Here is a 13,852-nt window from a genome sequence, read left to right on the forward strand (position 1 = left end):
GTGACGAGGTCAATTGATAATCTTAAAAGAGATTATTACAAAGCTCCATTGTTCATGGTAAGTTTTTCTACTGTCTTTAGTGTAGTTGCTAATGATGGTTTACGTGGATTTTTTTATTTATTTTTCTCAAAATGAGCCGTGAATGCCATGCTACCCTAGAATTTAACTATTTTGTCTTGCTAATTTTTTGAATTGATTATGTTAGCTAGGTTCGTGTTTTCGTTGTTTTTTTATTTCTACTGGTGTGTTTTTTAGTATGTTTTTAACAATCTTTTCGATAAATAGTTTATATGCATATAGTTCATTTCCAAAGAGTTAAGGCCACTCGAACTTAGCAAAGAAGTTAAGTGCATGACGCTTAGCTCTTATGTATATTAAGAGACATCTTCTTACAGGTTATAATTTCAAAGGCTTAACCCTTCAGTTAATTTATAACAGAAAAGGGGTTCCACGGTGGAATCCTATAAATGGGTTGGATATGAGAGGTTTGAATCAACTCCAAAAATTATATCAGACTAGGTAAACAATTTTTTACTTGTGGTAATAATTAACCAGATCGACCAGGAAATGTTTGTATTTTTCAAGAATACAGATTGAATCATTTATTAACAACATTCTATTAGGAACAAAGATTGAATCACTTTATTAATGACAACCGAATTCAAATTATTAACAGGTTTCCCAACTAAAACCCATTTATAGTATTCTACTTATCAAATCCATAGAAAGGTATACTTGGATATATATCCAGATGCAAGGTAGGTAGAATAACAGAAACGATGAGATAATGAGTGAGCCAAATTGATTTTTTCTTATGCTTGAATAAAGATTCCACCAATCTTCAAGAACGGATGAAAGTACTCAGTGGCACCAATAAGAAGACATTACTGACTTCCAAATGGCTTCAAGATCGGGACGATTTGAAGGATACTTCTCAAAATGAAGGAGATCATATGATGGTGGCCTTTCTTGGATATCAGTGATTCTGGATTTAGCATCAGAGTAGAATTTATCATCTGAGCCAAAATATATTTAGAATTAGAGTAACTGTATTAGCATCACCGCAGAATTATCAACTGAACCAACCTATATTTAGAATAGTGCCACAAGGTTCAGATCAAATGAGATATAATGACCACATTGTGCAGCAATGTCATCAGTTTTTAATCAAAAGAAGGATTCAAGATATTCGAACAAGTAGGTAATCACCTTCAATCTCCTTGGTTTTCCAATTTTACAAGGTTATTGATAAATTTTACTTTAATTTTTTCCTAAGCGTGAATGGACAAAATTAATCAGCAATAAGGTAATGGTAGCAGTTCTAAATACTACAAATTTGCTGCATAATTTTTTCATGAAGTCAAGGAGGAAAACGAGAAATGAAAATGGTTTCCTGCCTGATATGATAACAAATTGAGGTGCAAAAGTCACTCTTTTGTCTGTCTTCCTAGCCTTTGTTTGGGGGAATCTAGCTTCTTGCTGTACAACAAGAGGATTACTTGGCTTCTTTCACCAACATGTTCAGAACCTGCATGAACTTCACAACTGAAATTAAATATAATCACTGTACTAAGCTAGTAAATAGTCAAAATTTAATATGCATTGGTATATATAAAATAACTGAAGTAGCCTTCTTTGACTCAAAAATGAGAATCTTAATATTAGATAAAGATCCAACCCTGCACATAAAACAATTTAAACAACTTAGTAGACATCACATGTCCACCAGAAAGTGAACAGCAGTAAATGGTTCTAATAACGAGAAATCGCATATCTTGCACATATATTTGGGGCCAACTAGCGTACAGTGGGCATCTCATGCCACAACAAGAGGAACTGGTAGCAAAGGTGCAGCAGAAGTAACTTCAACGGTAGTGACTTCGGTGATAAGCGGCTACAATTCCAAAAGAGGCTTTTCTTCTTGTATAATGAAACAACAAATGAAATCTATAAAAAGGTAGAGTGAAAAGGAAACAAGAAAGATAAGAGTTAAAAAAACTAATGTGTATTGGTTCTAGCAACAAATATGATCATCAATCCAATGCTTAGTTATTCTATTCTCCCAAACAGTAACTTCATGTTTTTTTTTTATTTAAGGCCAAATTGTGTCAAATTGATATATTCATTTGAATCCCAAAAGGGAGAATTAAAAGATATCCCAAGTTAATTAAGGGGAATTACACTACTTTTGCCCATAAGTACATCAAACACACCCATGTTGTGTCAACCTTAGAGGTTGATTCTATGTTTATATCCTTCTCTCTTCTTCCCTAGAAACAACTATATGAATTCACCTTTTAAGGAAATAAATAAAATTTCTACCTCAAAAGACATCGAGTTTAGAAGTGGCAGGATGTTCAATGGTCCCATTTCATTCTAAAACTCGAGATTTCTATGCTGCAGGTGGCTTTTAAAGTGAACCAAGAGAAAAGGACTTTGAGGAAGCTTAAAATACAGAGTCAGGAAGCATGCTAGTTAATCTATCGACCAACTCATTAAGTCATATCAGGATTAGAATGGAACACTAATTGTGCAGGTAGGTGAGTGGGGCATCCTACATTGACATGCTTAGAGTTTGGAGTAGAAAATTGATTGCAAACACCAATTTCAGTTTTAATTTTTCAATTAAAAACCATACATTACTTTTAGAATCAACTTTTAGGATAAAAAAATTGAACTTTACTTACTTTTAGAATCAACTTTTAGGGTAAAAAAATTGAACTTTACTTTCAAACTATTTTTCATTCTTCGAAAAGTTTATCAAAAATGCTAGTTGCTGACAATAATGTTATAGCATCTTTGTTTTTACCCAGAATGTATACAGTAAAGGATCCATGTTCATATTCATGTTATTGAAATGATTTAAATTTATACATCTCTTGTCTCTAATATCTTATGCTTTGGCATTCAAATTTTAAATTAATTTCACTATTGTCTCCTACAAATGTTTTGACAACTGCAACAGTTCCTGATGGAATTATTTACTTAAATGTTTACAACTGACATTCTATAAATGCTCAACCTTAGAAAGTTTTGAATTTCAAACATAACCCCAAAATTTCATTACCTGAAAGATAACAACTCTGAGGAAAAGAAAACCCCAAAATATTCCAATAATAGGAAAAAATTCTGGGGCTAAATAACAACATTTTATCATGAACAACACAGAATTTCCTAGACCAAAAGAAACATTTAAGCATAATTTCACAGCACAAAAAGGACAATCAACAGTTTTAATTTTGTAATTTCTTGCCTGAAAGCTTCTTTCCCTTTTTCCTTGTATTGCCCTTTCGCCGAGAAGTACATGAATGGACTCTTGGCTGTCCGCCTGTCATTAAAGAAGGCGAAAACAGTGCTTGAAGAGTTGGTTCTTCCTCAATTACCACACTTTTCTTGTTTTCAATAGGCAATTCCACAACTAAGTGATTGCTAAGGCAACATTCTTGACAAAACCAAATTTCTGGAGCTACCAAACTGTTGTGGCGCATGCAATACCTGATAAAAGAAATTTTCAAAATTTTATTTTAATTTGATTACGCAAAGATTGAAAAAATAACAAGAACACTTCACTAATCTTTCAAACATACATATGTTGGCACGCAACTTTGCACTGATCACACGTCACTTTACACTCTTCAAAACCTCCATCACCACATATTTCACAGAGTTCGCCCTGCAATTAAACAAATCATCAAATAATTACTCCAACAAATAATTTTCACATCCTCATCAATACAATCAATAAAATAAAAATAACAGTAGCAAATAATGTACCATCACGGCACATGCAAACTTGAACAGTAAAAATTACACGTCCTAAAATCCAGAAGACTCAGAAAAAATCTTTAAATGTGCAGCAGATTCAGAAAATTTTAGCGAAAGTGGAAAATGCATGAACGGCAGCTTTGTTAATTGTTATTGAACAGAAATAGAAAGATAGTAAAGACATTAAAGATTTACGAATGCAATGGAAGATTATGAATGAGAATGGTAAATTAATTTTAATTACCACTGCAACTGGAACATGAAGTTTAGTCATCGTCAGGCGTGATTCTATGGATGAGACTTGTTTCTTTGCTTTATCGACTTCTTCATCTTTTCTTTATGAAGTTACGGCGCGGCTATTAAAACACTATTTCAACTCTTAAAAAAACACAAAAGTAGGCTTATAGATAAGTTTACACCGTTTAAGCTTATATTCTTAAGCAAAAGATTATTTAATAAAGAGTTTTAAATTTTATAGTTATTTAATTAATTGCAAACTTAAAATGATGTTTTAATTAAGTCTTCCTTTGGTTCATTATTACGATACTTTTCATGATGTTTTAATTAAGTCTTCCTTTGGTTCATTATTACGATACTTTTCAGAATAGTAGTTTGAAAAAAAAAAAAAAAAATTTGATGGATATTGCAATGTAGGATTTAAAAATTAACAAAAATATTCTCCTATGTTTGTTTATTTACTAAACACCCTAATAATAAAATATTAAAAATTAATAAAAACACCCCCAATTCACCCATTAAATACGAACAGTCGGCCACCATCACCGAAGGGTGGCCGGAGTCATCGTATCAACGCACGACCGACTGGATATGGCCGATCGTGCATCGATATGGCCTTTTTCGACCAAATCTAGCCGCATTTGGTTGTCAATGACGGCCAAAAATATGGCCGTCGTTGATGACTAGCTACGGCCAAAGATCTGGCTATTGACGGCCAGATCTTTGGCCATAGATCTGGCCTTTTTCGACCAAATACATCGTAGATCTGGCCGAAAAAGGCTAGATCAACGCACTACTAACCAGATTCAGCAAGTAGTGCGCCATTATAACAGATTCCGACCAGCTTCCGACGGTGGTAACCGGAATCTGGTAAATGTGGGTTGCTAAGGTGTTTTTGTCAATTTAAAAAAAAAAAAAAATTGGGGGTGTTTAGTTAAATTACAAATTTAGGGGGTTTAAAAGAAATTGAATAATATGAAATAATATTTTGAGAATAAGAGAACCAAAGACCAATTTTCTGTTTAACTTTATTGGGAAAACCAAAATAATATTTTAAAGAGTGTACCAAACGGAGCCTAAATTTCTTGGAATACGCTGACAGTTGGTGATTCGTTATATAGCCAAAAGTGCTATTTTTAAAAATTTTGAAGTAGAAATTGTTTTTTTTTTTTTATTGTAATTATATCCAAAATTTATTAAGGAAAGTTGAATTTACAAACTAGAAGCTATTTTTTTTTTTCTGGGATTCATTTGATGTTATGCAAATTTATAATTTATGAATTAACTATGGATGGTCGAGTGGTTCGATGAAGACTCTTAAGTGTATTACTCAAGAGGTCTTAAGTTTGAATATCTCCTTAGTTGCCAATAGAATGGACACTAGAGCTCTTACCCTGTTGGTGATTCCAGAGTTTAGGGGGATTAGTTGTACACCCTGGTCATCAAAAAAAAAAATATAATTTATGATACATGTTGAGTTATTAGATTTAATAATTATAATACAAAATTTATAATTTACAGAACATTAGGACTAAATATTCATGTATCAGAAAGAGTGATACTAAATAGCCCCTGCTAAATGTCTTTTCAACCCCCATTATTTTATTTTTTTTTAGTCTGGCCAACTATACCTTTACAAATAAAAAAAATTATGCAGAGAGATTGTATTTCTCCCGAACAAAAGTTCAAAAAGTAAATTGAATTTTATTTAAAAGCATTCAAATCTTAGCCCTCACCCATATTTCTTTCAACATTTTTTATAATATTTTCTTCATTTTAAAATGAAATAATATTTTATCAAAATCAATTTTTTCCCACAACACAAATATTTAATCCCATTTTCTACCGTTTATGACAATCCATATAGATTTGTTTTCCTATAAGTTGTATGTTCATCGAATGAGTGACTCTTACAATGGCTTCAATTGTTTTTGATATTACTTATAGAGTTAAAAAGTGATTATATATATACAATTGAGGATAATTTTTGAATTAATGTAGATTTATTTTAAACCCGAGATAATTAGAGAATTAGTGTGGTGCATATAACATTACTCTATCAGAAAACTATTCGAAAATATGAATTTCAGTATATTATAAAATGTTGTAATATAGCATTTTTCACGGGTTAAAATTTTGCAATTTTAAAACAAATTGTATTTAAATTTTCATAATTAATGTGGCATAAGAATTAGTCTATAGGAAACTGTTTTCTCTTTGTAAATATCATATTATATTTATTCTTGTTGTATATAAATACGTGAGTGCTTTTTTCTTGGCACTAAACAATTCACAAATCCCTTTCAAAATGGATGTATATGTAAAATTTTGATGTATAAGGAGATTACTAATTTATATATCAAGTGGTATCTATGTGTGTTTTTTTATTTTTATTTATTATCTTATAAATTTAGCGAATTATTAATTTACCACATTGGTCTTAAGTTGGGATCGACCAAAAATATTATTTAATTGAGGTTAATAATTTATTGAGTATTAATTTATCGAGGTTTAACTGTATTTCTTAGAATAAATTAATCAAAATAATAAATAATAATTTTAATTATCTATTACAAAATTTATAGTCGAAGTTTAATAATTCTACAACAAAAATTATCCAAACAAATCATAAACAAAAGGTATAAAATAATATTGAATTTAATTATAATTTTATAATAAATCCGATTTCAAATAACGTAAAATCATAATTCATAACCTAAACTACTTAATTTGACAATATAAAAGAAATTTTTTAATATAAAATTAATGTTCATATAATTATAAAGTGGAATAAAATAAATGATCAAGTAATTATATTAAATTACTTACCTTATTTTTATATTCACAAGTGAGAAGCTGACAAGAAAACCATTTGAAGTAAGTCAATGGAGGAATAAGGTTGTGGTGGCCAGGGTTTTCTTTTATTTGGAAAAAAAAAAAAAAAGAAAAAAAAAAGAGAGAAGATAAATATAATTTTTTTATAAATAATACTTCTAATCTAATGTTAGATATTATATATAAGCATTTATTTCTAGTTGTATGTTTTTGGGGTGAATGGAGTAGGTTAGGGTCAAAATTTGCATTCTTATTACACGCCCCAAAGTAATTTAGATCAAGATATTCAAACTCAAATCCGACCCACCCAAAATATTTTACTATCCAACTCTGGCCCATTAGGAGCCCCAAATCCATGGATCATTCTGACATCTCTAAGAGTGCGTGTGTTTTGAGTGTTTTATTCGTATTTCAAATAAAATGTATATTATGTGGAACTAAAGACTGAGACACACTCCCATTAACCGCAACAGAAACAAAATAAAGAAAATCAAAGACAGAAGAAACAAGCTGTGATGAAAAAAAAAAACATTACAATAATCTCATAACATAAACAAATCATACGGCACAAAACAATTCTGCAAACGAAAAGTACAAAGATTCACACATGTCAGTTGAAAATAATAAAAAAAAGGTGAGAATCATAAAGAAGAAGAATTAAAAATATTCATACCATGTGGATGTGGGTCTCCATTACCAAGCTTCCGAATCCAAATCCTCCAGAAAGTTATATTTATTTATTTAGCAAGTCTCTGTCTCTCTGATATTGTTGCTGCAAATTTTTAATGTGTTCCTTTAATCAGAGCTACAGATCCAATGCAGATCCTTCAAGAACGAGGGACCTTATTCTGAAACTTAATATATGGTGATTCAGATCTTGAAAGCTTGAATCTTTGCTCTGTTGTCGAGTTCAGCTATGCTGAATCCTAATTCCTAATCTTTTATGGGCTTTTGGAAATTTGCCAGTTTATATGTTTTCTCTTCCTAATTTATTTCAAATTAGTGTTATACTTGATTGAAATGCAATCAACTCTCATTCATACAAAATTTTAGGTACAGAAATTACAAAATCAGAGGAAGCAAAATTCTAGCAATACCAGGAGATTTGTTTTAGAGCACTTCCATTAAGAGTTTCTTTCACATGCTTGGTTCATGAATCAGTATACTTTTTTAAGAAATCAACTTCAATACCACACCGCTCAAAACGTAGTCGAAAATGTCTTAAAAATTAACACCTAGACCGTGTGGCGCTGGCGCCTCGATACAAAACTTGAGTGCACATTTTGCTATGAGACACCCATAATAAGTGACACAGCAGAACTAAATAAGAACATAGGTTCTAAATTTCTCATAAATATGATAAATAGCTGCTTTCTAGATCTAGATGTACAAAACAAAGAGAATTGCACAAGAGAACTTCCACAGGCTAGAAGGAATAAGGAGCTCATCCTTTTTGCCAAGTAGAAGGGAAGAAGAAAAGAACAAAAAACTTAGCTAGAATATGTCTTTAGATAATTAACAACAGAACCACAGGCATACCCACCTATGCACATTGAAATCCAGCTTCAACAATGACAACTCTACCCCACCACCACAACCAACAACCTTACAGCAAACTAGTCCTTGGATTCTTTAACCCCACAAGAGGATTATGCCAGAAACGAAGAGGGTCACGAAGAAAGACAACCAGGCAGAATTTGCGAGTCTCAACCCACCATGACTGTAATCGGTGTTGATGCCTGCTCCGGTGGGGCCTAAACCTGAACCTGAGCCGACTCCTCCTATCATTCCATTTGAAGGTGTCGTGGTGTATGGAGTGGTGGTGGTTGTTGGATTAGTGGTTGAGGGGTTAGTGGTAGTTGGGGTATTTGATGAAACAGGTGTTGTTGGTGTCGTTGGTGTCCCTGTGGTGGTGCCTGTAGAGCTGAAACGAACCAAGCAAATGGAGTTACCATATTGAGGATAAAAGAAATACATATATTTCAGTCATCATAACATTCAAAGACAAAAGGTGAGCAGAAAATATCCATAAGTATCAAAAACACTAGATTGCTTAGTGCAATGCATATTATCTAAAAGAAAGTATGGTGTAAAACTTGAAGTCTAAGTTCCATATTCAGTTTCGGTGTAAAGAGGAGTTGCTTAATCAACGATTCATAGCATATCTTTATCATATAACATGCATGTTTAAAACAAACTAACTAGTTCAAAGCCCACACTAAAAAGTTCAACTTGACTGTCACGTACTCTTCAAACTGCTGAAAGCTAAAATCAAGCAGAGTATCATCAAAGAATAGTCAACATTGCACAGTTCTATCAAACAGTATCCTATTCCCGTGACTTTTACAAAACTTCAATGAAAAATTTTCACAAACTAATTGTTCTTGCAACGCATATACTGTTGTTAGAAAGACCTAACATTTACTAGCAAGAGTTTTACATATCCTGCTTTATTTGCACGAGCTGTTTCACTAACACAACTCATCTTTTCAAGATGCATGTCAAATAATGAATAACAAAATAATGCTTAAACCCGGGTGGGACACTACCGTTAGATCTACCCATCCGACACAACTGTTAGATCTACACAAACAGTTTGGTAATGTTACCGGTAGAAGTACCATCAACTCGGTAATATTAAGATACCAGTACTAATACCCTATCAGTTTCCACACACACTACTGTCCTGTCTAGTGTGCACTCATGTTGAAAATTCAATAGAAAAGGTAAGCTTGCTATATAAAATCTCTTGATATCGATTCTCCCCCAATGAGCAAAAGGGTTTTTGTAACTTTTGTTTTAATTTGCAACTGTTTAAAAAAAAAAACTCCATTCCAAAGATCATCCCTGCGTTTTATTGATAAAAAGAAATGATACTACAGGAGAGTGCTCCCATAAATTTGGTAATACTGTACATGCACAAGACTCGAGATCAGAGACCAGAGTCACCAGACCATCGCAAATTTCCAAAAGTTGGGCTCGAATCTCAATAAGCGTGCAATCTCTAGGCTCAAAGATGGCTCGCAAGTCGCAGCCAAAAGCAAGAGAGCCCCACCATTCAGATGGCAGCCGCATCTTTTTGCTGTTTGAATGTTGACAAGCTGCAGCCCACTGTTAAAAAGTTAAAATCCCTCTCCCTCCCCACCGTTTTAGCTTATCATCAAAAGAGATTACATCAAAGCATGTGTCAAAAAAATGTCATTTTGTGCTTTAAAGGCCATCCACAACACGTGGACGGTAACCATTGTGACACAGTTTGGCAGTAAGAACAGAAAAGTGTTCAATCCAATACACTTTCTACTGTTCAAGTCTTGGCGCTTTCTGGGTTTCCATTATTTTCTTTCGTTAAAATTTAAATAAACTGGTTAAATCCTAGAGAGAGATTAATTCACCGTTGGTAAAAGACTTAAAGGCTGTTAGATACCAATAATTGCAGCATCTTTTAAGAAAGTGTTAAAGGGCTTCCCACTCATGGCTCTACCAGCTTTCAAATGGCCAAGCATGAGGCAGTCAGGAACATCATCATGCATATATACAATATGACAAAAAGAGTTCACCCAGTGAATAAGATCAAAGTGAGTGATAGATTTAATAACAAATTGTTTAATCTCAAATACAAATTGTTTAATCTCATATACAATATGACAAAAAGAGTTCACCCAGTGAATAAGATCAAAGTGAGTGATAGATTTAATAACAAATTGTTTAATCTCAAATACAATAATTTTTTTTTCATAAACCAATATTTTTCTCTTCAGGAATATAACAACAAAGATGCCCATCCCACCAGAAGAAATGGGTAAGTGTAAAAAATAAAGGCCTTTTAGACAAAGGAATCTTAGCTAAGACAACACCAAAATGGAATGCTAAAACTTTAATTATTATATTCTTCTGAGTCTCTGACCACTTAGTAAATTTTTTAAGCCAGTTCATGCCATTACTGCCTATTTAGGTACCTCAACTTAGTTTAAACTGTATCTATATCAGACTTCGATCCAGGTTCTTTATGATAAATAGTGAATCTGAAATCTATGCAAAAACTCTCCAATAAAACGTGCGGAGATGTGTGGAGTCTAAAGACATGATGTTGAAGACAAACCAACAAAATACCAAATTGTAATTAATAAATTAATGTTACTGTTAACATTGGACGGGTGATGTTATATAGCAATCCAGAGGGAGAAATCGGACCGTCCATAAATTTTTACTTCTCGTGGTAAATTGTTACCAACCAAATATTTAGGGGCAGCCCAGTTTTATAAAAAAAAAAATAAGAGCACCCTCAAACACTATCCTGAAAAGAGTCAGAACTGACACATTCACCACCACATAAAGAACAAATTTTCAAACAAGTAAATCGTCATGTCAAAAGAAAAAAAAAGTCACTAAAATTAAATACTTTTTAAATAAAAAGAGAAAAAAAGGGCAGCTCATTTTCAATCATACCTGGCGCTAGCAGGGTATTGACAGCCATTGGAGCCTGTAAATCAACAAGGACAAGGAGTAAATGCTCAGAAAAAAAATAACTTAATCTTCAGGTAAATGTAAATTAAGAAACCCCAAAAAAGAAAAAAAGCAAAGAGAGAAAGTGGGTTTGGTGGTGAAAGTGAAGGCTTACTGGGATCAGTTGTAGTGATAGCAGCAGTTCCGGAAAAGTCACAAGAGCCTTGAGCTTGACCCTTCTTCTGGAAATAGCTGTTAACGGCGAAACTGCAGTGGGCCTTGACGGTGTTGGGGTTGTAACACGCCCCGGTCGATTTGATAGGGTTACAATCAGCTCCAGCTCCACAAGCATAGTCCAGTGTCTTCTGCAATACAGCGTCGCCTCCACCGTCCTTGCAAACACACCAGTTGGCAGCTATCCAAAAAAGGAAAAAAAAAAAAAAAAACAAATATGCATAAGAAAAACAAAAGAGTAGAGTTTTTCAAAACATGGAGAAGATCTGTAAAATGGGTTTCAAAAAAGAAAACAAAAAAGATAAAAGTTTGATGCTTTACTATGGACAACAGGTATTAGGGAAAAAATATTACAGAAGCAGATCCATGTTCAGAGACAAAAGGTAGAAACCTTAAAAGCAAAAAACAAAAACAGAGAAATGTGAGTTAAAGAGCTCACTAGAATGGCCAGTGATGCCAAGAAGGAGAACTAAAAGCACTAAAACCGCCATGAAATTAGCTAAGTAAGCTAAAAGATAGTTTTGTTGCAGAGGGTGAAAGAGAAAGAGAGAGAGAGACAGAGTCACAGAGAGAGTATTGAAGAGAGTGAGAATGGGAGTATATCTAGACAAAAATAAACATGAAAGAGAGAGAGAATGGATTTAGATGGTGGGATGAAGGTGGCCTGGGCTGGCTCTGCCCTTTGTTTTGATGTCGGTTTGTGAATGGTTTTTTTTTTTTTTTTTTNGAAGAAGATGTGAGTGTAGCATTACTCTACTTACATTACCATGTTTGGTTGTCAAGTAATATAAGGATTCCAGTAATCCTCAAATACCAATATTAATCACTGTTAGTTATATAGGTAATAATTTGATTATCACCATTTTTTTAGGTATTCTAAAATTACTTGGAAAACTTATTTTTGGTTAAAATTTTACCCTTTATTAATAAATTTTTAGGACAATAATATCCTTGTTATCTAAACAAATCGACTAGATCTGACTGATCGTGCGCCGTTCTGGCGACTGCCGATGGTGGTGGCCGACGACCGACAATGGCTTAGGTAAGTGGAGGCGATTTTGTTAAAAATTAAACTTCTATTTAAACTTAGGTGTTTTAGCAAAATCTCAAATATAAGAGGTTAAAAAAATAGTTTAAATAATAATGATAATTATATAATAACAATATTAAAAAGAAGGCAGAACGACTTACACCTACCCAAGGTTTGGAGAAACGACATAGTGATACCCAAAAGGTTTCAAAAAGACAAACAGGTACCTTTCGTTAGGGAAAAGACTAGAATGCCCTTTGAGAAATATTAGTCTATTTTTTTTAATTACTTTTAGTCCCCTTAAGTTTATTAATTCCATCAAATACCCCCAGAAAAAAGTTTAAAAATTAACAAAAACACCCCCACTCACCCATACTTGCCAAATTCTGCCGGCCACCACCGAAAATGGCCGATAGTTCACCGATCTGGCATTTTTCGGCCAAATCCACCACGGATCTGGCCGAAAAAGGCCATATCTAACGTGAGAAGGCCAGATCTGGCCGAAAATTGACGATCAAAGATGTGGCCGTCGTTGACTGTTAACGATGGCCAAGATTTTCCGGCCAGATCGGTGAACTATCAGCTATTTCCAGTGATGGTGTAGACCGTTGTGACAGATTCTGGCTACCACCGGCGATGGCCGTCGGAATCTGGCAATTATGAGTGGGTGGGGGTATTTTTGTTAATTTTTAAACTTTTTTCTGGGGGTATTTGATGAAATTAATAAACTTAAGGGGTCTAAAAGTAATTAAAAAATAGACTAATATTTCTCTATGGGCATTCTAGTCTTTTCTCTACCGAAAGGTACCTGTTTGTCTTTTTGAAACCTTTTGGGTATCACTATGTCGTTTCTCCAAACCTTGGGTAGGTGTAAGTCGTTCTGCCTTCTTTTTAATATTGTTATTATATAATTATCATTATTATTTAAACTATTTTTTTAACCTCTTATATTTGAGATTTTGCTAAAACACCTAAGTTTAAATAGAAGTTTAATTTTTAACAAAATCGCCTCCACTTACCTAAGCCATTGTCGGTCGTCGGCCACCACCATCGGCAGTCGCCAGAACGGCGCACGATCAGTCAGATCTAGTCGATTTGTTTAGATAACAAGGATATTATTGTCCTAAAAATTTATTAATAAAGGGTAAAATTTTAACCAAAAATAAGTTTTCCAAGTAATTTTAGAATACCTAAAAAAATGGTGATAATCAAATTATTACCTATATAACTAACAGTGATTAATATTGGTATTTGAGGATTACTGGAATCCTTATATTACTTGACAACCAAACATGGTAATGTAAGTAG

General features: G+C 33.2%; 2 protein-coding genes across 2 annotated transcripts; both read right to left on the minus strand.

Annotated features, from left to right (window-relative positions):
* Nucleotides 1-2,980: 2,980 nt before the first annotated feature.
* LOC116116307 lies at nucleotides 2,981-4,059 on the minus strand. The gene is made up of 3 exons (XM_031402405.1): nucleotides 4,010-4,059; nucleotides 3,588-3,673; nucleotides 2,981-3,495 (listed from the first exon to the last, which is right to left on the minus strand). Exons 1-3 carry the CDS (start codon nucleotides 4,037-4,039, stop codon nucleotides 3,234-3,236), a joined length of 378 nt encoding a protein of 125 aa, XP_031258265.1. The 5' UTR covers nucleotides 4,040-4,059; the 3' UTR covers nucleotides 2,981-3,233.
* A 4,099-nt stretch (nucleotides 4,060-8,158) lies between these two features.
* LOC116117315 (PLASMODESMATA CALLOSE-BINDING PROTEIN 3-like) lies at nucleotides 8,159-12,199 on the minus strand. Its single transcript, XM_031403354.1, has 4 exons — nucleotides 11,954-12,199; nucleotides 11,456-11,695; nucleotides 11,284-11,317; nucleotides 8,159-8,761 (listed from the first exon to the last, which is right to left on the minus strand). Exons 1-4 carry the CDS (start codon nucleotides 12,003-12,005, stop codon nucleotides 8,470-8,472), a joined length of 618 nt encoding a protein of 205 aa, XP_031259214.1. The 5' UTR covers nucleotides 12,006-12,199; the 3' UTR covers nucleotides 8,159-8,469.
* Between the last annotated feature and the right edge of the window lie 1,653 nt (nucleotides 12,200-13,852).

The sequence above is a fragment of the Pistacia vera genome, unplaced genomic scaffold (assembly GCF_008641045.1).
Source record: "Pistacia vera cultivar Batoury unplaced genomic scaffold, PisVer_v2 Contig123, whole genome shotgun sequence".
NCBI lineage: Eukaryota > Viridiplantae > Streptophyta > Magnoliopsida > Sapindales > Anacardiaceae > Pistacia > Pistacia vera.